The sequence below is a fragment of the Terrapene carolina genome, unplaced genomic scaffold (assembly GCF_002925995.2).
Source record: "Terrapene carolina triunguis isolate 2854851 unplaced genomic scaffold, T_m_triunguis-2.0 Scaffold136, whole genome shotgun sequence".
In the NCBI taxonomy this organism is placed as follows: Eukaryota; Metazoa; Chordata; order Testudines; family Emydidae; genus Terrapene; species Terrapene triunguis.
Window position 1 is genome coordinate 14905836 of NW_020664487.1, and position 25003 is coordinate 14930838.

At 39.1% G+C, this 25003-nt stretch overlaps 2 protein-coding genes across 2 annotated transcripts in view; one reads left to right on the forward strand and one right to left on the reverse strand.

The window, feature by feature from the left end:
* IGFBP7 (insulin like growth factor binding protein 7) overlaps positions 1-961 on the forward strand; it is a gene marked incomplete at its 5' end in the record, with an annotated part of 27057 nt that extends 26096 nt beyond the window's left edge. The window contains one exon of the mRNA XM_026653286.2: positions 772-961. Coding sequence (XP_026509071.2) covers positions 772-791 — 20 coding nt within the window. The remainder of the gene's footprint in view (positions 1-771) is intronic.
* Positions 953-25003, reverse strand: part of POLR2B (RNA polymerase II subunit B) — a 26826-nt gene continuing 2775 nt past the window's right edge. The window contains exons 2-25 of the mRNA XM_026653285.2: positions 23968-24040; positions 23127-23277; positions 20467-20579; positions 16832-17051; positions 15543-15701; positions 14885-15049; positions 13724-13920; positions 12419-12538; positions 11746-11932; positions 10086-10229; positions 9654-9793; positions 9454-9565; positions 8950-9104; positions 8440-8638; positions 8113-8281; positions 7455-7551; positions 5324-5418; positions 4688-4938; positions 4507-4596; positions 4167-4274; positions 3492-3605; positions 3223-3383; positions 2547-2742; positions 953-1240 (exon numbers count right to left, since the gene is read on the reverse strand). Of these exons, the coding sequence (XP_026509070.1) occupies positions 1151-1240; positions 2547-2742; positions 3223-3383; positions 3492-3605; positions 4167-4274; positions 4507-4596; positions 4688-4938; positions 5324-5418; positions 7455-7551; positions 8113-8281; positions 8440-8638; positions 8950-9104; positions 9454-9565; positions 9654-9793; positions 10086-10229; positions 11746-11932; positions 12419-12538; positions 13724-13920; positions 14885-15049; positions 15543-15701; positions 16832-17051; positions 20467-20579; positions 23127-23277; positions 23968-24040 (3506 nt within the window). The 3' untranslated portion in view covers positions 953-1150. The remainder of the gene's footprint in view (positions 1241-2546; positions 2743-3222; positions 3384-3491; positions 3606-4166; positions 4275-4506; positions 4597-4687; positions 4939-5323; positions 5419-7454; positions 7552-8112; positions 8282-8439; positions 8639-8949; positions 9105-9453; positions 9566-9653; positions 9794-10085; positions 10230-11745; positions 11933-12418; positions 12539-13723; positions 13921-14884; positions 15050-15542; positions 15702-16831; positions 17052-20466; positions 20580-23126; positions 23278-23967; positions 24041-25003) is intronic.

Consider the following 25003-nt stretch of genomic DNA (forward strand, 5'->3'; position numbering starts at 1 on the left):
AAGCCTGGTTCCCCTTTGCTCACCTTTTGTACATCATCTGAGTTCAATTTATTCATCTACACCAGTGCCATAGTTCCTCAAAAGCCTGGTTATAAAGCAATAAAAATACATAGTATGTTTTTCCATTCCCCTCTCACCCATCCAAGAGCCTCCACCAGCACTGTGTTCTCGATTCAGAACCCCTGTCTCTAGACCTCTCTGCTCCCACAGCGCTTCATGGAGAGGGTTCTCCCTCAGACAGCGTTCCACTCCCAGTCCTTCCTCCGTGCCTGCCCCTCCTGCTTCCCTTCACCAAGCTGAATCTCCCCCTTTTTTCTAGAGGCCACTGCCCAAGCCTTCTGCTCATTAGGAGTTCTTGCTTTGGTCAGTTCCCACCAGCAGTTCCAGTTCTCATCCACATACAGTTGTCACTTCTGGGGCTCCTGAAGCAGCGTGCCAGCTCTGACTTGCTGTCTGACTCTCTCAGGCAGTGACAGGCATGAAGTCATCAGATGGCATCTCAGATGCATCAGTAATAAGTACAGTCTAAATGTCTATGTAGTTAGCTAACTATTGACAATGGACATGTTCCAATGACCTTAGTGAAAGGTCCCAATTCCATTACCCTAAGCTATCCAGTTCCCTCAGAAGAAAGAAAAAGAGGAAAGGTCTGATTATCCACATTTAAGTCAATGAAGAACAAACAGAAAATTCACTCCATTGATATTGGAGTATCTGTAGTGTTACCCTCTTGTAATTATGAACCTGCATCCCTTTGTTTTTTTTCCCCAGATGATGGTGCAGAGCTGTGACGTGAGGACTATATCATTTATGCAGTTTAAGTTAGTATTTTGGAAAGCTGCAACCACTGACTTCTAGGCTAGAGCCTGATAATAAGTTCCTTATCTGACTCATTCTTCCTTTTAGTAATGTTTTGCTTACATGCTTTTGGCAGAAATACAAATAAATGTAATTCACATTTGACTACAAATCTTTATTTCTATTTACAAAAAGTAAGCTCAAGATCATTTAAACAAAGTGTTCAGATGCAAAACAACCTGATGTAAAATGACATATGCAACATTCTGCATTCAAAATCTTTTAAAATGGAACACTAGAACCGGAACAAGCATATACGTAAAGTCAGAACTAAAGCAAAGCCTTTTAAAGGCTAAACACTCATCATACGAGGTGCAATACTCATGGACATCAGCTCTTGAAAGAGGAGTTTACAAGCATACGGCATTCGCACCAAGGAAATCTGAAAGGGAGGTAAGAAAATTTAGTACATGGTATCTGTTTAAAGATGAATTTCCCTCTCCCTACTCACTAAGTAAATAGTAACTTTTTGGGAGGGTCTAGTGCTTCATATGAAGTTCTATTTTTGATAGCCTTTTAGGGAAAGTCTTTACAATTCACCTTGAAGGGATGACTGATCACACTCCATCCAGGGTGGCACTACTTTACTCAATAGTGTTGATATGTTTCTCTACAGGTCCAGATCAACACAACACTCAGTTGGTAGAGCATCAGGCTCTTAATCTGAAGGTCCAGGGTTTGAGCCCCTGTCCAGACACTCAGCTTTATGGGCTCCAGTCGTGCAATAGGTTAGTGCGCAGTACTTCTAGAGCAGTGCTGCATGGAGTGATGCTGAGTTTGTGAGTTCAAGCCTCACCTGGAGCATCAGTTTTGGGATAACTCAGTGGTTTGAGCATTGGCCTGCTAAACCCAGGGTTGTGAGTTCAATCCTTGAGGGGGCCATTTAGGATCTGGGGCAAAAATCTGTCAGGGACCATACTTGGATCTGCTGTGAAGGCAGGGGACTGGACTCAATGACCTTTCAAGGTGCCTTCCAGTTCTATGAGATAGTGTTTAATTAGATATACCTATTTATAATTTATCATTTTAATACAGTAGACATGTCCTTCAGTGGTCAAAATCTGTAGACAAAAGCTCTCTCTTTTGCTCCTATTGGTCAAGATATTTTATTTGTGCATATTAACTATTACCAGACAATTAAGCTCCTTAGAGGTTGAAGGAGTAACTGAGTTATGGTAGAGAAAAACAATCCTCTTTACAGTTTATACTCTAATATAAACTTCCATATTAATTCAAAACCTGTGATTTCCCTCCCCCAGCACCTCAACTATGTGACATTTAAGTTTATTCCTCTCTCAACCAAAACATAATATTCTGAACAGTTGGAGTAGTGGCAAAGCCATTAAATCAATCCATGAGTTTTACAGCATCAGTTTTTTCCCCAAAAGTTAAAAGATTTAATGTTCATTTTCACTTATGTATTTTATAATACTGGGTTTTAAGAGAACTTAAGTGAAATTTCCTGCCAAATGACACAGCCAGAACTCTGGCAATTATAGGGAAACATATGAATGAACTCTGACACTTAGAAAAAACAAAAACACTTGTAGTTATATGTAACTATTGGGTTAATTTTTGTGTTTCTTTTACCACTTGCTCTCTTCATCCTCACTCACCATCATACTCCTTTAATCATTGTTTGTTCTTGACTGCAAGTAGAAATACTTGCAGAGGAAATCCATACATACCTGTGTTTTATTACGGCACCCCCTGCACTCGTACGTGTGTGTCCTTGTGTTAGCTATTGCCATTATTCCACAAAGATTGCAAACGTGAACTTGGTATGGGTCTGAAGCCTCAAACAATCTCTCTCTTAAAAACTGAGCTGCTCCATGAGCAATCTGACAGTCTCGCTCCATTTCTCCAAAACGAAGGCCACCATCGCTATAAGGGGGGGGGGGGGGATATTTTATCATTAAGTCAGAAATGATGGTTCCAGCAGCTATTACGGAGACCTAATTCTGTACAAATACATCAGCAGTATTACAAATAGTGCCTCTGTACCCAGCAAGTTGTCATCATCTCTTCTCCTTCTCCCAAAAATAAGATCATTGGGAAGAAGTCAGCCAAATTATAAAACTGCTGCTCCGACTAACAGTCGGATGACTAAGAAAATTTCTACAACAGATGACAATATAGTGTTTGAACAGACAAACCACAACAAACTCTACTACAAATGACTAAGTCATGTTTTATCTGTCCAAACCTAAGCACACTACCATCAACTCCAAATGGGTGGCTAATTGGATGAGACAGTTAAGATACAGCTGCACAGTTGAGGCAGCTAATTCTTCTCTACTTTAGCAAACCAACTGTGAGACTTCAAGGACACTCATAAAAAAGAAAATCCACAAATATTCTTACCGAGATCTACCTTCCATCGGTTGCCTGTTAAGAATCTGAATTGGCCCTCTTGCACGAGAATGAATCTTGTCATCTACCATATGTTTCAACCTCTGGTAGTAAGTAGGACCAATGAAGATTTGTGATGTGATTTTGCGTCCAGTGAAGCCATTGTAGAGAACCTGAAGTAAAGAATACAATCTCTGAAGCACAAGCCTAAACTAGACATAACAAAAATTATCAAAACAGACCAATAACCTTTAGCTAGATTGGCATTTTGAGCACTATACCTCATTTCCTCTCAGATGATAGCCATAATCTGATAGTAGATTGGAAATCTTCTGCACATTGACAGCATCATTAAAAGGTGTAGCATCACCAATTTCTCCCTTGTTTGCTGATACCTATAGAGAAAAAGGGTTTGCTGAATACTGTAAATTTTTATAGACACAAGCTGTGCATTCTATATGAAAGTAGTCAGACAGCATGCAGGTAACTTGAAACAGCTAACCTACTCCTGCTGTTAAGATTTCAGACCCAATGCCCAGGACTGTGTCCAACCTAAACTTTCTAATAGAATGGATATTTTTCTGTTGAACAAAACTTAGACGCACAAGTTACAGGTGGGATTTTCAGAAGCACTTAACACTAGCCTAACTCTGTTACGCCTTTCTTTTCCATAGATTAGGAGACTGCTTGTACAGTAATTCTGTCAATAAAAGCAGCAAAGAAATTCTGCTATAAACACATTGTGGTTTGACCCACTGAAGACAGCACTCTGGCTTCTCCCTAAGGAAATTAATATACCTTTTGTTTTGTTACTAGATCCTCAAATAGGAACTTGATTATCGTTCTTTAGTGGGTTAACAAATACCAGAAACTAGCAGACCAGGTTCTCCACAAGATAAAACAAATGCGGTTTACTTCTCAGATTTTAGCTACACAACACAAACTGTTCTCCTTACCTTCCCTTGAAGACATTCAATCAAGTGACCAATTGTCATACGGGAAGGGATGGCATGGGGGTTGATGATTATGTCAGGTGTGATGCCTTCACAGGTGAAAGGCATATCCTAAAGCAAGAAAGAGATTCTCATTATGCCTCGTGAGAAGCTAGGGAGTTCCAACAAAATAAAAATCCAATTCAACTTAAGTGAATCAAAGACATTTTAAATAATAAGAACTGAACAGAGGTTAAATTTAAATCAATATATTAAGGTAACTTATTTTGCAGGCAATCCACATTAATACGCAAGTTTCACTGTACAGTGAGATATACAAGTATGAGAAAAAAAAAGTTGCTACCTCTTGTCTGTACTGGATACCACAGGTACCTTTCTGACCATGCCTGCTGGCAAATTTATCTCCAATTTGTGGGATTCTCACAGAGCGCACCTGGAGGGAACAGAAAACATTAGATCAGTGACTTTAAAAAAAAAAGGGAATAAGTATAAACAACCCAGAAGCCATAGACACTGGTACTGACCCTAATTTTGCAAAACTTGTATCCTTCCTGGTTAAGGGTTACCATGACCTGGTCTACAATACCAGTCTCACTAGTTCGTAGGAAAGTGCTACAGTCCCTCTTTGTGTATCGTCTATTAGTGCTTTCCAGTTCATCTTCGTTCTCAGGCAGAGTTACTGTTTTGCCAATGATGACATCATCTCCTGACACACGTACACCAGGTGCTATCAAACCATCATCATCTAGTTTGTCATAGATGGCATGCCTCATACCTGAGATTAAAGACAAATGAATTCAGAGCCAAAAATCCTTCAAAGTATTTCTACAAAAACATTAAGAATCACGTTCTCAGAATAGTAGACACCATATTTGCATTCTGTGCTAGTACACTCCAGTGTTGTGAATTCATGACATATTAGCAAGTGCAGATTCTACTATAAATGTACATGCTGCCAACGTATCCAGAAAGGGAATATTTGTTTTTTTTTTTACTGACCTTACAAGTTTCTTTGTACCAAGAGCACAAATTTATCGTTTACATGTTTACAGTGCAATATAAACAGTCAAATATAGTAAAGTTAACATGAAGGACTCTGTCTGGCAAAGGCCGGCTGCTAATTGCAGGCTTTGTTTCTTCCATCTGCCATCATCTCTTACCCTGACAAGTTTCACGTGTAGGTTTTTCAAAAACTTCTTCTTGGTCAAATCCTTTCTTGGACTCTTGTTCTTTATATGAGCGATAGAACACAGATCTGAAAGAAAATTTAAAAAGAAAAACTTGTTTAGATATCAGTGTTTTTTTAAGTCATATGCTATCACCCAATCTACATCACAACTGAGGCCCTTTCTCTGTTTTTATTGATTTGTCCAGAAAAATTCCTAGATTTTACAAAAGCTGATTTTTTTTAAAAAACATTTTCACACAAAAATTTGGACCATTCAAGTGAATGAAAATACAGATTAGGTAGATAGTGTTTGTTAATAAATTAGTCCACGTATAAATGTGAGGCAATGTAGTGGAAGATATGCACGTCCTTGTTTGTATGTATATGAGTACAGAGTGTTAATGTGCAGATGCAATAAGCGACAGCATTAACTCCTTTTACTTATAATACACTTATTTTTCTGTCTGTTGCTTTTTCCCCGTCCTTTTGTTCCCCCATATTAACCCTGGCATTTACCTAGAAAATGGGGGTTAGTTTTTGCACTGATTTTCACCCACTTTTAATTTAATTTTTGTAATAAACTGAAATTCCCAGGACATTTTAAACAAAATAAAAACTGAAAAACTGCCCTGGCTCACAGCACAGTTGAGTTAGCGTTACTAGTAATGACAAGTCTGAAAGAATGCTCAGGTCCCACTCAAGAAGTTTTTACTTGGATACTACAGTAAAACTTCTAGAGCAAATCAAGGAGAAACAATGAACCCTACAAGGACATTATGACAGTCACTTCTCACAGTTTTACTCAGAGATGTCTACAAATAAACTGCTGGTTAGTGGCAGATGGTGGCAACTTTGGGATCTACTATACATCTTACAAAAAAGGGAATTGTGTTATCCCTGTGTTACGACCCAGACTACTTTACTCCTATGTGTCACCCCTTTTCCCTTTGCCTGCCTTTTAGCTTGCATGTTTTGATGGCACCCCATCACCTGAATACTAATGTAAACAATGACACCACCCCTGTACACCTACTAAAACATGATGTGTACAGTGATGAGTAATTTAAGAACATTTCCCCCCCCCCGGCATCCATTAAGCTGCACACTCTGAAGTACACCTCCGATGCACTAGAGTGCTTTGGTTTTATTCAGGTTTTTCAATTTCTCTCTTTTTTTTTTTAAATGCTGCCTTAAAGGCTAGCATATGCATCCACAGCCGTACTTGAAGTTTAAAATTTTTTTATTTTTAAAATGTGCCAGTGAACATAACCAATGCTCACTTTAGGCAATAATTATTAATGCGATCCATAAAAATCCAGCACAGCTTCTCATTTCTTATTCTACATAAGTAAACAGATGTGAAGAAGCGAACATGCCTCTAAGGTCTATCCAACCAAAAGTAGAACAGAATGTGGACCTAGATAGCCAAAAGACAACAATGAATGTGTCCATTATATCATTCAGGTGTAACTGCGGCCAAGTGGTGAAAGGTCACATCAATGACTATTTGCATCAATAATGGCAACTATGTTTCTTATTCTACAACACCTGCAAAAATCCTCTGTGCAAGCATTTACCACTTTCCTGGCTAACAATAGGATTATATTGGGAAGCTCAAATGCCTGGCATCAAGGGGCTCACATAACTGACAGTTCAAAAGAGAAGACATCCAAATCCTATTACATTTAATCTACACACAAATATGATTCAGTGCAGTAAACAAGAGCTAACTTTAAAGCAAGAGCAGAAAAAAGGTTGGTTGGGAAAGTGTGTCATGTTTTTAACTTTGGCCCTAGTTATTCACTGGAGTTGCTACTTTTGCATCTTCTTGCTGTGGTAGTTGTAACTTTTATAAGTGACTTTTTAAAAAACAAACAAACAAACTAGGTTGAAAAAGAGCAACTGTACATTTTAACACACTAATAACAATAGGCAGTAATCAGTTGCTGGTAGTATTTTAAAATGTCTAAGTTAAAATTTGTCCAGAGGCTTAGAAAAGGCATGTTATGTCCTTTAGACATCTGAATAAAGACTGGGAAAGATTTAAATCTTCAAATGAGTAAAACCAACCATAACATTTACGTGAGCAATTTTCTACAGTTCAAAGTTCAGGAAAACCATACCTGAAAAAACCTCTATCGACAGCAGAACGGTTCATGATGACAGAGTCTTCCTGATTATAACCAGTGTATGATGCAATAGCCACAATTGAATTGATACCTGTAATGCAATAGTAGCAAATGTTTAAAGGACCTACAGCTCATATAAGCAAGGTTTCTTCATTCAAAATGAACTGTATTCCATATATTTACACTTCCCGGCCATTTATTAAAGCAATCTCCACTACACACACACACACACAAAATATAGGCCATGTGGTATTGAATACATACAAAATCAGAATATACCGTGGATTAGAACTTTCAATACAACAGTGACCCCTTGTGGAGATCTAACAAATGCTGATGAAAAATATACTAATTTCCAACAATTTAATCTGTCTCTGTGTGTGTGGTGAGGGGGGTGCGGGGGGGAGGAGGGGGGGGGAGAGAGAGATTCTTTTTAATATACTGTATGCATGTTGTGGCCTCAGCAGCTACACTGAGAAGATCTCCTTATAGCTAGTGATGCCCAGATTACTAGGCACAATAATGTGAAAGACCAGAAGTTACTAAGCACAATCCTAGTTACTTTTCACAATAATGAATGGTCTTTAAATATTAGTATTTGTGTACATTTTATGCAATACATTTTAGGTTTGCTTATTAAGCCACAACATACCTGCTGGCAACTCTCTAAATCGCAAGTACTCCATAGAGCGTGTAGTCACAAGGGGTTTTTGAGGGTAATACAGCACATGGGCTAGTGTATCCATACGAACGTGAAAGTTTGTAATATAAACTCCCATAGCCTGTTTACCCATAGCAGACTGGTATGTGTTCCTAGGAGACTATGAAAGCAAGAAAAGGAGCAGTGTCAACAGAACATCTATTAAACTCTTCATGCATATACATGTCTACATATGTTAAACATGCTTTTTTAAATTTTCCTTTTGTATTATACTCTCTCTTTCTTTTAAAGTTGATAAGAAAGAAAGAGGCTACTGACCTGGTTGTGATCAGGGAAAGGAATAATCGATGCACATACTCCTAGGATCATGGATGGGTGAATCTCACAATGCGTGTAAGTTGAACAGTATGCTACTCCCTTCTCCTGCAAGTCATCTGGAGTCATTGCCAGCATCACAGTCTCTTCTTCTAGCGTATCGATGTATTCTACTACACCACTGGCCACAAGATCCTGCCAACTAAACAATCAAACTGTCTCAATGCCTTACTATTCAAAAGTAACATTTAATACAGATTTCATTAGCGATGTCAAAAAGCAAGACTTATCTTGTTTGAAATTAGGGAATACACCACTGCCTTGATTGGACACAATCATGCTCTATGGCAATTATAAGCAACACTGTGTAGAACACACAAAGTAGTCAAGTAACAAGTTTTTAAATACAATGGTGGCTTGCAGCTTCAGCTGACTTCAACAAACCCTGAGAACTATACATCACATTTGGAAGAAAGAGCGAGCCCTTTTTCCTGTTCTGGGGAGATTTCTTACCTGTAGTTGTTGTACTCGCGTTCCTTGAGTTGGTCAATGTGCCGCTTCTTCAACAGCAGCTTTTGTTTTTCCACAATTAGAAGGGGCCTGCATATTCTGCCAGCGTCGGTATAGATGCGGATTTCTCGCTCCCTAATATCCCTGATCATGGAGACCTGGATATGCAAACAATGAGAATTAACGGGTTCACACATCCGAGTCTTTGTATGACCCATGGAATAAGAGTCATGGTACACACAGCAGGAGCTATAACAAAGTGAAGTTCCCCAAAGTGGGAGCCTTTAAGCTACTATCTACAGTATGCGGTGAGTATTAGAGCTCCACTGAACATGGTTCCAATTGGAAAGGGCAGTTTTCAGCTAAATTCTCTTTAAAAATGGTTTGCGTCACTAAGCCTTTGCAAGGCTTTCCACTTGTCCTCATACCTTGGAAAGGTGTGTTCTGCCTACTACACTCCATCCTTCGCAGCTAGAATTTACATGGTCGTTCATTCAGAAAATTTACCTCGGACACAATGATGTCCATCTGACGACGTAATTTTCTTAGTGTGTTCATCAGCTGTTCTGGATCTTTGTGTATCCCTACCCAGCAGCCATTAACAAAGATCTTGGTTGCACTATGAAAAGGAAAGCCAGAATTATTTGAAAAAGCGGTTTTGAATTAAAAGTTTAAAATTATTCAGAGACAAACTCATTTATACATACTCTGCAATGGCTGCTGGAGATATTTCTTCTAGATTTTCCATACTCCATTCTTCTAAAAATTCCAGAATCGGAGATGGCTGAGACCCCACAGAAATGTAAGCCATCAAGGCTAAGTTCTTCACAAGTCCTACTGCATGGCCCTAACAAATAGATTTAGTTTTGTTGTAAAAACCAACAAATCAATATGCCTTTGAAAAGGCTAGACAAATAGTTTCCAAGAAAACACATACACAGAATTGATAGTGGATTCAGACACAATTACTTTATTAGTTAAAAAACATCTTATGCCTTCACTGCAAATTTAACTTTAAATCTGAAATTAAATACCAACATTAAAATGCAACTGCATATTGCAACAAATCTGCAGATGTTATACTACAATACAAGCAAATATGCTTTTGAATACATAAGTTTCAATGCAACTTGTGTTACCTCTGGAGTCTCAGCAGGACAGACCATTCCCCACAGTGTATTGTGCAGTTGTCTGGGCTTTGCTAGTTTACCATCTCTACCAATTGGAGAATTCAAGCGTCTCAAGTGGGAAAGCGTGGATGCAAAGGTCAGGCGGTTTAACACCTACATGTAATTGTAAGTTTTTAAAATTAGACACCCAAGCTGTACTCTTCATTTCAAACCATTTCAAAATGCCTACTAGAAGGAAGTCAGTTACCACCTAAACTACAACTATCGTTATGCCTTTCATCAAAGTAATTGTAAAGAGAAATCAGTTCGCCTCAACTCATCTTAGACTTGCCCAGGTCACCCAGAACTGAGAGGCACTGTATTTCCGCTCTGCCTCTGCAAGAGTTAGCTTTGCTGCTGCTAAGCTCTGTGTTAGGGTGCTGACACATCAGCTTGTCTGCCTTACCAGCAAACTCTTCAGGACTCTGCCAGTCCAAACCTTCCCTTGCAGGTAACAGTGAACCCAAGTTCCCCAGAGATGTATTTCTGTAGTGTCCAGTCCCTCTCACTGACCACTCACAGAAGTTAAGTTTGCTGCCTCCAAAAGAGACCGAGCACACAACAGCCTGTTAGATTAGCTGAAGTAAATATAAAAATCACTGAGATGGTCTGTAGTAAAACAAGAATGAGTTTATTAACAACCCACATAGGCTTAAGTGATTTCAAGTAAGGGTGAAAGAGATATGAAAGGTTAACAAACAAACCAAAACACAACACACATTCTACTGACTAAAACTTAACTTTAGCAAGTTACAATCTTTGTGTGAGCAGGTTTTTCACCTACAGTCAGTTCCCAGAGTCTTCAACCCCTTTGGCTGAAGGACCCAACTCTCCCAGATTTTGAGCACTCTGGCCTCTTTTGTCCCTAAGATGATGTATCTCAATTAATTAATCCCTGTTTCTACTTGTATTTCATTAAAGCCCATTGTCTATTTAGCCAGAAAGGCTTCCTGGGGATAAAGCCTCCTTCCTTTGTCATAATCGTTAAATGGTCATCTCCCTCACTTGCTAGTTTAAGGGCTTCATTTACCAGAAATGTAAATGTACTCTCCTGGTTTCTGGCCTCACCTGGCTCAATTTACATTGGAGACACAGTCAAGCAGGCGAAACAACATTCGTTGGGCTTACGCACTGCTTGCTAAACATGTTAAGAACATATTTCCAGCACACATCTCTAATTCTTTACACACATCACACAATAACATTAACGACCAGTGTCTTACCAGTTTGGATACCTTACGTGACACCTTTCAGATACAGATTATGACAACAGTGTGTTGGGGCAAGGAGTGCACCAGGTGTTATGCGTTACGGTATGGTATGCCCTTCACCAGTTGGCGCTGAAGAGCTCCCAGAATCACAGCTAGGTCTCCACTTCAGAGATGACTATACTGGCAGAACTTTTAACTGTGTGCATTTGGGCATTCAGCAACTTCTATAGTAGGGCTGACCCTGAAAGAACTCTGTTCACCTTTAATATATACTCTGTAGTGATTGCCTAGCCAACATAAAAACTCTGACGTGACAGAATCTTAAAGAGAATTTTTAATATGAGCATTCTGGGTAGGTGAATAGAATCTTTTACAAGACTAAACCTATACCTTGTCTAAGACTTATTTAGCTATGTTACCTGAGATACTCCTGCTCTGGCCTGATGAGCTTTCTTCTGATCACCCCAGTTTCCAGTAGCCAATGAGTACTTCAAACCGTCTGATATAATTCTTGTTTTAATTGCCAGTTCCAAGTTAAAATCTTTCCCTCTGTCAATAAACTTCTGTGCGTATATTCTCACTTCTTTGAGCAAATTTTTAAACATTCTGTTAACGAAAGCAGAAAATGTAATTGTTAGAAGCCAGGAAGGGTAATTGTAGTAACATTCTGTAGCAGGTCAATTTAATCAAACAGATTTATGGAGAGTTCTTGAAAACAGGACACAGAAAATAGAAGTGAAATGCTTCACAGGAGTCAAAATAGAATTACATTTTGGATTCCATCCACGGTTACATTAGGCAGCATAAATATAAAGGCATATAAACTCCTCATCCTACAGGGCATAAGCCAGCAACTAATTGCCTGGAGTTCAGAGAAGTTTCTTCCTATGGACAGGTTATTCCATAATTGTACATCTTGTACCTTCCCCTGAAGAATCTGAGACTGGCCAAGGTCTGAGAGGATATCAGAATTGAAACAATGGTCTGTTCTAGTATGACAGTTTTACATTCCCAACAACTATTACATGAAATCAGACCCTCTTTAACATTTGAATACCATTCAATGGCTACAATTTTGATCATCATGCTTACCCTCTGAACAAGAATGCAAGCAATGGCCCTGCCAGATCAAGTCTTTTGTTGCCATAATGATCTCTGTCATCGAGTTCTCTTCTGCCCAGAGCTGCCAGTAGTAATCTATGAACCATGTACCTAATAAGATAAAGAGAGACAACTTACTTTGTATTTTAGTTAGAACCAGACATTCATCACCAAGACCAGACAACTATTTACAGGACATATCCACTAGGGGTGCCTATGAATTGTCAATCCTAAATCAAATGAAATTATTGCATTTCTAAACACAGACCTCTTTACCAGGTTAATAAGCACAAGTCCTAAAAACCCATTCCTTGTTTAAGTCAATACAGACCCTAAAGGAGATTTATTTATTTACACACAATCTACCCCATTTTTGGATTGGACCTTCACCTGGCCAACGAGTGTGCTTTTTCTCTGTCTTCTATTGTCGAATTTAGGCCCCAGTTAAGTCAGCAAGGCTCTGCATGAGCATGGGGGCCACCAACTGGCTGAACTGGGGCCTTGGGCTCCTGATGCAGGGACTGCCTGCCTGTATATCATTAGGCACTGAGCAAGGTGATACCACCCAAATAATTTTAGATGGCCAAGAATACACTACATGGCCTTACAGTCAGTCAGTGTAGTTATGGTGCAGGCTGATGACTATCAACTCAAGCAATAAATTAGCAACACAATAGAACCTCAGAGTTATGAACACTAGTTATAAACTGACCGGTCAACCACACACCTCATTTTGAATTGGAAGTATGCAATCAGGCAGCAGCAGAGATTTAAAAAAAAAAAAAAAGCAAGTATAGTAGAGTATTGTGTTAAATGTAAACTACTAAAAAAAATAAAGGGAAAGTTTAAAGAAAGATTTGACATGGTAAGAAAACTTTCTGGGCTTGTTTCGTTTAAATTAAGATGGTTAAAAGCAGCATTTTTCTTCTGCATAGTAAAGTTTCAGAGCTGTATTAAGTCAATGTTCAGTTGTAAACTTTTGAAAGAACACCCCCCAGTGTTATGAACAACCTCCATTCCCGAGATGTTCATAACTATGAGGTTCTACTGCAGTGTCTTTATTTAGGTCACTAACACCACATTCAACTTAAAATCCAATTTCTCATTATTTCTGCCATTTCAATGCTGCAAGGATTGGGTTGCAAACACTACAGTAGTATTATTTTGAAAATTGTGGAAACATTTCTACCAGTCTTACATTTCATAAATATCTAAACTAAATTTTGAATCAATTTTGAGTTGATAGTTTCCCTTTCAGATGTATGACACAGCATTTAAGACAAAAAACAGTCATACCCCAGAAAATAGGCCTTTTTGGTTTCACAAAAGTCACTGACACCAACATGTGGAAGCATTTCCTTCTGTAAGACTTCTTTCGCATACTTAATTCTTTTCTCTTTGGTAACACCAGGCTTTGCACCTCTTGACCCAATGAAGTTTAATGCAACATTCTGTTCCTGGATGACAAATGCTTCATCCAAGGAAGGTTTGACCTAATGCACAAAAGGAAGCAAAATCATTGCATCGGAAAATAGATGAAAACATCCATGGATGATTCAGGATTTCAGTTGCATAGCTGTTTATAAAAATTATTTTCAGGAAGTTCTAGTAATCGACTAGGTTTTACATAAAAATTCCAAAAAAAGTTATTTTTTTCCAAATATAATTCTCCATTATATTGCAATAACTGATTTTTTTTTTTTTTTTTAAAGGGGCAGCAGGGAACTTATTCAGATATTCTAGAATAAGACATGAATACAAAAGTGGCAGTGCATGTAGAATTATTTTCTGACATTACAATTAAGCATGTTTCATTTAAAAGTAAAATTTAGTGGGTGATGACAGTTTAAATAAAACCTTCATATACTATGATATTAATACCAAATTAGCTAACATGATGGCAGTCACCACAGACAATGCACCTCCAAGTAAGATATACTTCTAAACCAGCAAATGATGATTGGCTCTTTAAATGTTCACAGGATTGTATCATTAAACATGATTTCAAGCTACTTCACAGCTAAGTAGTGGGATTTTTTTTTTTTTATTTTATTATAAACAGTACATATAGATCAGCTTTTTGTAAAAGAAAACTGTGGATCAGTGTGGCCCAATAGGCAGTGCACCAAAAGATAGTTTAGACAGACGACAGTGGGATTTTTGCCACTGATTACAATGGGAGCCGGATCAGACCCTGTAACTGAATAGTAAACAGCGCTCTTCCATTCCACACAAGCACTTTGGGTAAATGTACATTTACCATAATTGTTTTATGCAGAGAACTTTTATTACTTTAACCAATGCAAAAAAACCTAACATATTTAAGATTCAAGTGGTACATGAGTCTTAAAATTACAACTGGGATATAGACAGGATGCTTTGAATATAGTAGAAGTAGACAGACAGACTTTAGCTCACTTAACATCATGACCCATACCATTATTTAATATACATTACCATTTCCATCATCTCAGGATCTTCAAAGTCATAAATTATGTGCTCTAAAATGTCTCTGTCAGATACAAAACCTAATGCACGGAAAACAATAATGATGGGCACTTCTTGTTTGATATATGGCAGAGTTGCTACAATACGCTGACCAATAGCGCTCTTCTTTGCACCCTAGAGGGGGGACAAGGTAGATCAGTCTCAAATGCATTTGATTTCAAACAAACCAACTTTTTCTGGACTTCAAATGGCTTGAATAAAGTACTTATCTCTCTTGAATAAGTATGGTTTTTGAAACTGAAAAGAATTACCATCTACAAAACCATAAATATAAATATAATTAGATTAGGTCTGTCCCATTTCTAATACATCTGTTTTTAAACTATGAATGCCACAGAGCAGCTACTGAACAACATTTTTCATCTTATTCAAGAGGTTACAATTACATACATTGGATTTGAAAATCTAATCACAAATACATATTTAATAGACTATATATTTGATTACACTCTTCAAAGCCAACACACAGTTTCTCCAAAAAACCCTAAACTTAAATACCATGAGATACTACATAAAGAAAAAACACCAAAAAGTCTTAGAAAATTTCAGCCCAAACATAAGCCAAATATAAAATATCCACCATTATTAAATTATCTGTCATGCATACCTGCCCTCCTCTGGCCAGCATGCTAACCCATATAGTACTAGTTGGTCGAGAGGAATTCTCCAGGCAGGATCTACATTCTCCTGTGTAAGCATATTTCGAATCTTTCTTTGCAAACACATACACTGTGTTTGTAGCCATCTTCTCTTGAGCAATCAGAACCTATATTGGAAACAAAAGCATTGTTAATAACCAGATAAGAGTATGTTTACAGTAAGTAAATATAAACATGCAATACCTGTAAGATGTTTAGTTTTTAAATTGACTTCAAACCCATTACTATTTTTTGTCAATTTGCCAATCTTGTTCTTACCCAGCTATTAAAATCTAGCTTGTACTGTACTATCCTTATTGGCAGTGCTGTACAATAGCATAATAGTACTTGTTAAGCTCTCCACATAATGTGCATACTTGTTAAGCTCTCCACATAATGTGCATATTATATGCACATTAAGGCTGCTTGTTTTGCTGGTGTTTTTTACCTTTAAAAGAACAGAGTTCTAAGGAAATATTGTGTAATAGTATTACTTAATATAGCACACCAGAAACAAGGGACACTCCAAGATCACAGGGGTTTAGAACACATTTATTGCATTTTCTAGTAGTGATGCATTTAGATACTGCTCCGTAGAAGTCTTAGAATGCCTTAAGGGTTAGCATATTGTATCTGAAAAACAACTGTAAAAATGGCATCAGAACATTGATTCCATGTTTGTTGTCTTAATTTCCATGTCAAATGTGCTCAGTGCACAAATAAAAAAAAATTCAACTGCCAGCCCTGAGAGTCAAATTAGGGTTTTTTTCCTCATCACACCAACAAATTATGCCTTTATTGACAGCTGTGCAGTCATAGTGCCTTCAACACATTTACATAGGTGCACATTAAATGAACTTGGCAAACAATTTAATTGATGAGGCACATGATGGAACAGAATTTACTACTTATCATGCTGGTTCTGCTGAATAAGAATAAAAGTCGCAAATACTTATTTTGTCACTAAAACAAGTACATACAACTCTGAATAACAAGGAAAAGGTTTGTTGAGTTAGAAGGTGCCATTTTTATACTGCCACTTTTCAGAGTTAGATCAGAACTACAGTGTTGGAACTGGAAACAAAACTATCAAAAATGTTTTAAGTAGTATTCCATAAAAAACAAACAGTTTTCTGATTGGTAGAAAGAGGAACACGTGTCATAGTAGAGCCATTTCAATATGTAATGTGGAATTTTCAGTATTGGTTAAAACAAACAAACAAAAAAACATTTCTTCCTGTGAAATCTAATTCTTTACCTTTTCTGATCCATTAATAATGAAATAGCCACCAGGGTCAAGAGGACATTCATTCAGTTCACAAAGATCACGATCAGTCAAGCCATTCAACAGGCAGTATGTTGAACGGAGCATGATAGGAATTTTTCCTATAAAGGTTTTCTGATGCTGTGTCTGTAACTGGTCCTCTCCTTCTTTAATAACTGTTTTAGTTATGTCCACATACAAGGGCGCAGAATATCTATGAAAAAGAAAATACTACATGACTATATTACAGGGGTGGCCAACCTCCGGAGCCACATGCAGCTCTTCAGAAGTTAATATGCGGCTCCTTGTATAGGCACCGACTCCAGGGCTGGAGCTACAGGCACCAACTTTCCAATGTGCCGGGGGGTGCTCACTCCTCAACCCCTGGCTCTGCCATAGGCCCCCTCCCCTGAGCCTGCCACACCCTCACTCCTCCCCCCTCCCACAGCCTCCTCCATGCCAGGAAACAGCTGATTGGGAAGTACAGGGAGGGAGCGGGAGGTGCTGATCTGCGAGGCTGCAGGTGGGTGGGAGGCGCTGGGAGTGGGGTGGGGGAGCTGATGGGGGGCTGCTGACGCATTACTGTGGCTCTTGGGCAATGTACATTGGTAAATTCTGGCTCCTTCTCAGGCTCAGTTGGCCACCCCTGCTATATTATAACATTAGAATCATAGAAGATCAGGGTTGGAAGATACCTCAGGAGGTCATCTAGTCCAACCCCCTGCTCAGAGCAGGACCAATTCCCAACTAAATCATCCCAGCCAGGGCTTTGTCAAGCCTGACCTTAAAAACCTCTAAGAATGGAGATTCCATCACCTCCCTAGGTAACCCATTCCAGTGCTTCACCACCCTCCAAGTGAAATAGTTTTTCCTAATATCTAACCTAGACCTCCCCACTGCAACTTGAGACCATGGCTGATAACAGAAGAAGCAGCAATCACTGAGAACAGCCTAGCTCCATCCTCTTTGGAACCCCTTCAGGTAGTTGAAGGCTGCTATCAAATCCACCCTCACTCTTCTCTTCTGCAAACTAAATAAGCCCCAGTTCCCTCAGCCTCACCTCGTAAGTCATGTGCCCCAGCCCCCTAATCGTTTTCGTTGCCCTCCGCTGGACTCTCTCCAATTTGTCCACATCTCTTCTGTAGTGGGGGGGCTATTCCCAACAGAGGGGAATCACTTCCCTCGATCTGCTGGCAATGCTCCTACTAATGCAGACCAATATGCCGTTAGCCTTCTTGGCAACAAGGGAACACTGTTGACTCATATCCAGCTTCTCACCCACTATAATCCCCAGGTCCTTTTCTGCAGAACTGCCACTTAACCAGTTGGTCCCCAGCCTGTAGCAGTGCATGGGATACTTCCGTCCTAAGTGCAGGACTCTGCACTTATCTGATGAGGTTCAACGAGGACTTCTTTTGGCCCAATCCTCCAATTTGTCTAGATCACTCTGGACCCTATCCCGACCCTCCAAAGTATCTACCTCTCCCCCCAGTTTAGTGTCATCTGCAGACTTGCTGAGGGTACAATCCATCCCATCATCCAGATCATTAATGAAGATGTTGAACAAAACCGGCCCCAGGACCGCCGCCTGGGACAATCCATTTGATACCGACCGCCAACTAGACATCAAGCCGTTGATCACTACCCGTTGAGCCTAACGATCTAGCCAGCTTTATATCCACCTTATAGTCCATTCATCCAATCCATACTTTTTAAACTTGCTGGCAAGAATTCTGTGGGAGACCATATCAAACAAAAGCTTTGCTAAAGTCAAGATATATCACATCCACCACTTTCCCCATATCCACAGAGCCAGTTATCTCATCATAGAAGGCAAACAGGTTGGTCAGGCATGACTTGCCCTTGGTGAATCCATGCTGACTGTTCCTGTTCACCTTCCTCACCTCCAAGTGCTTCAAAATGGATTCCTTGAGGATCTGCTCCATGATTTTCCAGGGACTGAGGTGAGGCTGACAGGTCTGTAGTTCCCCGGATTCTCCTTCTTCCCTTTTTTAAAGATGGGCACTACATTTCCCCTTTTCCAATTGTCCGGGACCTCCCCCGATCACCAAGAGTTTTCAAAGATAACGGCCAATGGCTCTGTAATCACATCAGCCAACTCCCTCAGCACCCTTGGATGCATTAGATCTGGCCCCATGGACTTGTGCCTGTCCAGCTTTTCTAAATAGTCCTTAACCTGTTCTTTCACCACTGAGGGCTGCTCACCTCCTCCCCATACTGTGCTGCCTACTGCAGTAATCTGGGAGCTGACCTTGTCTGTAAAGATCAAGGCAAAAAAAAAAAAAAAAAAAAAGCGGGAACTTTTCCCTTTTTTCCATTTTTTTTTTCACTAGGTTCCCCCCCCCATTCGGTAAGGGTCCCACACTTTCCCTGACTTTCTTGTTGCTAACATACCTGTAGAAACTCTTCTTGTTACCCTTCACATCCCTTGCTAGCTGCAACTCCAATTGTGCTTTGGCCTTCCTGATTACACCCCTACATGCTTGAGCAGTATTTTTGTATTCCTCCCTAGTCATCTGTTCAAGTTTACACTTCTTGTAAGCTTCCTTTGAGTTTAAGCTCACTGAAGATTTTGCTCTTAAGCCAAGCTGGTCGCCTGCCATATTTGCTATTCTTTCTGCACATCGGGATGGTTTGTTCCTGTGCCCTCAATAAGGTTTCTTTAAAATACAGCCAGCTCTCCTGGACTGTTTTCCCCCACTTATTAGCCTCCCAGGGGATCCTGCCCATCAGTTCCCTGAGGGAGTCAAAGTCTGATTTTCTGAAGTCCAGAGTCCATATTCTGCTGCTCTCCTTTCTTCCTTTTGTCAGGATCCTGAACTCAACCATTTTATGGTCACTGCTGCCCAGGTTGCCACACACTTCTACTTCCCCTCCCAATTCTTCCCTGTTTGTGAGCAGCAGGTCAAGAGGACCACGGCCACTAGTTGATTCCTCCAGCACTTGCATCAGTAAGTTGTCCCCAACACTCTCCAAAAACTTCCTGAATTGTCTATGCACTGCTGTATTGCTCCCCCAGCAGATGTCAGGGTGTTTGAAGTCCTCCATAAGAACCAGAGCCTGTGATCTGGAAACTTCTGTTAGTTCTCTGAAAAAAGCCTCATCTACCTCATCCTCCTGGTCTGGTGGACTATAGCAGACGCCCACCACGACATCACCCTTGCTGCTCTCGCCTCTAAACTTAACCCAAAGACTCTCAACAGGCTTTTCTCCAGTTTCATACTGGAGGTCTGAGCAATCATACTGCTCTCTGACATACAAGGCAACTCCTCCACCTTTTCTCCCCTGCCTGTCCTTCCTGAACAGTTTATACCCACCCATGACAATATCATTACAATATGAAGATAATGCATTCTAAACTAGAGAAAGCATAAAATAAAGGACTGATAAAGTTATTCCAAGAAATTGTTGGTACTGTTAAATTATATTACTTGGTAATAAAGTGCCAATGATCTTTTGTACTTAATACTCAAGTAGTTTGTTTTAAATATAGGGAAGTAATTCTTCCTTTTACAGGGCATCATTAAAATTAGAGAAAATCCTATTAATTTAAATTGCAGATTTGTTCCTTCATGGTCTCCAACAACTGCTAAGGAGCTTTTTCTTACGTAAGATTTCTCAGTCTGGCTTCATTGGGCATCATGGGTGAAGGTGCGCCATCTCTTTCCCAATGCGTAGGCTTGGAGAGATAGATTTGTTCAAACTTCAGCAGATATCGTGGCTGAAAATAACCCAAAATAACTAATTTTAATAATCAGATTGGCAAGTCACAATATGCATGAGAGAATTTAGGGCTTGTTTAATACATATATAATGCCACACACAGAGATCCCAGTTCACAGATTAGAGAGGTAATCTCTTTCAATATGTCTGTAGACAAACTGCACTTACAACACTTCACTGGATGCCTCATTAACGCAGATGCAGGATAAACTCAAGAGAATTCAGAAAAAAAATATCAAATGATTAAAATCTGGAAAGGTCGACACAAGTCCTAAATATGTACAGATTCTCTTAGCCATGACTAAAGATAATGGGCAGGAGGGGATGCAAAAAAAGGAGAAACAGAAGACGGTCTCCAAGTAGTTTGAAGAGTTCGTAACACTAAAGAGGGAGAATAGTTATTTAGCATGCTACAAGGGATTATTCACTAGCAAGAGTGTCATAAAACTAAGGAAAGAAAAGTTTTAGGAAGATTACCAGGAAAAAAGTTTTCTGACAATGAAATCTATGAGTCTCAGGAGCAGTGATAGAAGCAGATTGTTTATTTACAAACCAGACAAATTAGGAGAGAAAAAATATTTTAAGAGACAATCCTGCACTGGCTTGGGTTGAGAATGGTGGTGGGAGAAGCAGATTAAAATGCCTAACAGGTCTTGCCCTTCTCACATACTTGTCTATGGATTTGCACACATTTGCTGAGCTAGATGTTTTATTGTCTAGTAAGATCAGATCACATTACAAAATTATTTTGCCTTCACAATATAACATTAATATTTACTGCATCAGCAAGGAAATATGTAAATATGAATTTATAATGGTATTAAAAATCTACTAAGATACAAGAACTTCAAACTTGAAATCACAGTATTTATTTTAAAAGATATCCTGTAAGAGACATTAAATATATACACGACTTTGTTACTCCCAAACTAGTCTAAATCAGAAGTACACGGAAAAAAAAGTCCTGGAATTGCTCAATGGCACAAAGCCAAGACTATTTTATTTACATCTATTTCTATTGTGCATATAATTGTAGCATCTCAATACACTACACTATGCTACCAAGTGGTAGCTGAGAATTTGACTCTCCGTGACTTCTTGCAGGTGGTGGAAAGGGAAGACTAGGAGTTATGTGAAGATGACACAAAATTGCAGACAAAAGCCTTATGTCAGTGCAGCAGCATGCTTTTCTGAATTATCTGGCGATTTCCACATTGCATAAGCTCTGGTGGGAGCAATTCTATCCATTCATACAGTAGTAAGGCATAAAAAGACCTCTTGGCAAGAGAACGGGGGGGAAACGGAGAGAGAAACACTTGGACTTCAGCAGGGTGCACATTCTCCTTATGGCCACTTCTTATGCCCCAAGTATCAGTTTCCTTACTCAGCTGGCCAGGGCACCACCAGATATAGATGCACACTGAGCTGATCTGGTAATGGAGATGGATAGTATAAAAAGGAGAAAACCTAATTATAGCTGCTTCAAGAGCTGTATTTCAGATCATAAGCTGTTCAAATTTTCCCACTGTCATTGTCGGTTTCATGAATGAGTTCTGACAGTTTCTAACTCTGTTAAATGTAATATGTTCAACAGTGGAATTCAAGTCATTCTTTTAATATACTTATTGTTTGCGTTGGTTTACTATAGCCTAACATTAGCAACTTTATTTATGACTGAAAAGGCACTTCCATTCCAATCCCTATTATGGATAGCTTACTTTTTTTCAGTAAGTTCCACCTTATGATGAAATATTTCATACTTGGCTCAGAAGTTTTGCTTTAGTTTTAGTATTTGTACTACCACAGCACCTAGGAACCCCAGTCATGGAGCAGGACCCCATTGTACTAGGAACTGTACAAACACAGAACTAAGAGATGGTTACCCCACCTCAACGGGCTTACAATCTAACTAGAAATATATTTTGTTATTTTTCAGAAGTTGTTACTCTGTGTGAAGGTAAGTATCTTTTGGTTACTAGATCTTGTATCAAGATCTTCACTTTGCTCCAGACAGCTTTTCTTTAAACTTGATATGAACTGTGTCCAGAAGTGTAACATTCACTTGGCCTAGATTGAAAACAATGTTTTGAAATTAAGTTCTAGAAGTTTGAGAATGGCATTCTGATCACATGTAGCACATCATGCTTCTGGAGTTAAGGAATACAATTTGGTAACGTGCCAAATGAGAATAATGAGAGCTAAGCCCTTTTGAATATCTGGCCCCAGATGCGGGTGCTGAAAATTTTTGAAAATCTAGCAGGAAATGAATAAAGGTTAAAAAAAAATGATATTTCTCGCCCTTGATAAAGTTCATTATGGTCATACTATTTTTGGCAAAAGTGTTATGAGTTTCAACTGCTTTAATGACCCATTCATTCCCCAAGTCCCCATTAGTAGCATATGAATGTCTTTTTAGCTGTATCATGCACTAATTGACTGGATGTGCTGCTGCAGCCTTCAGCTGTTCAACTGCAATAAGAACTCCCAGCACAATTTTCATATCTGTACGATTAAAAGAATGAAACTCTGAAAAGATCCCTCTTACTGGCTCTTCAACTTCCCCTGTGGCATGCTGAGCTTCAGCTTGTAGATCAATAGGTGGAGCATCTTCTACAATTCTCTGCACAGACATCTGAATGAACTCATCGAAAGAATCCAGCTGTTGTCGGACCAACCCCTTCTCATCAAAATAGGAGCTTAGAAAAAATAAGGCATATTGAATTAATCAACGAAAATTCTCAGTTTACATATTCATAAACTACGTTAATTATCAGGTAATGTTTAAAAATTCAAGATAAACATACTGTAATTAATCAAAGGATATTACTGCTATATGAAACAAATCTTTGCTTGTATTTCAACATTGTGCCGTGGGAAGAAAACAATTGTTCCAAAGAAACTTTCAAAAAAATAGACAGTAATATTTATGCCCAGATCCCGCAACTTTGTTCCCTATTGACCCACATGCAAGAAGCTGTGGGATCAGAGCCTTAACTTACTTACCAATTCACTCTGTTAGCATTATTCTTAGCAGTAATCTCATAAATTTAGCTCTACACCCACAAGCAATAATGGAAAATATTGTGTTAGTGCTGAACTTGCTATGAAAAACCTTTCAGATTGCTTAGGAAGGCAATGACTTACAAAACCATTGACCTTTGGCCATTTATACACAGGACCAGTGGTCTAAAATCTTATATTCTCTCTTTGTAACAGTTCTTTCATTCTTAAAGAGAAAGGATTTATGATTTTGGACATGAAATCTTGGAATTTCCATCACAATAAGTTATCTAATACTAATAAATATTATATGCTGGTTTAGCTAAGGGTACACTTGCCTGATTACTTCACTATTCTTAACATTTCTTAGAAAGTTTGATAGTTACCTAATAACTATCCAGCATGCTTCTTGCCATAAATCTGGAGTGATTTCATCATCATCTTCATCATATTGCATATCTACCAAGAAAGCAGAACACTCAAATCAGTCTTTCTATTCATTCATGGTTTTTTTGGCTGTATATAGCTGCTAAATACTCAATGACTGTACACAAATACATTATTTTTCTGCAATCTAGTAAGCTTAATACAGGGGTTCTCAAACTGGGGGTCGTGACGCCTCAGGGGGTTACAAGGTATAACTTGTGGGGGTCGAGAGCTGCAGTCTCCACCCCAAACCCCGCTTCGCCTCCAGCATTTATAATAGTGTTAAATATTAAAAAGTGTGTGTTGGGTTTTTTTTAAACTTATAAGGGGGTCGCACTCATAGGCTTGCTGTGTGAAAGGGGTCACCAATACAAAAGTTTGAGAACCATTGGCTTAATAAAACCTGTAAGAGGGATAACAGTAGGCTGTGTTCATAGCTTTCCTGTCATACTTGGACTGTAAGCTCTTTGGGCAGGGACCATCTTTCATTCTGTACAGTAACTCCTTGCTTAACGTTGTGGTTATGTTCCTGGAAAATGGTACTTTAAGTGAAACGATGTTAAGCGAATCCAATTTCTCCATAAGAATTAATGTAAATGGGGGGGTTAGGTTCCAGGGAAATTTTTTTCACCAGACAAAAGACTGTGTGTGGACAGACAGACAGACACACACACACAGTATAAGTTTTAAACAAACAATGTAATACTGTACACAGCAATGATGATTGTGAAGCTTGGTTGAGCTGGTGGAGTCAGAGGGTGGGGAATGCCTTACTGCTAAATGATGAACTAGCACTCAAGCTGAACCCTCAAGGCTTATCCCATTGTTGTTAATGTAGCCTCATACTCTACATACAGCAAGGATGGAGGGAGGGGAAACAGCATGGCAGAGAGAGACAGAGACACACGCAGTCTGTGTGTGTGTGAGAGAGAAAGAGAGATGGGCATTGCCCCTTTAAGTACCCTGACCCCACTGTAAGCACACTGCCTTTTTAAA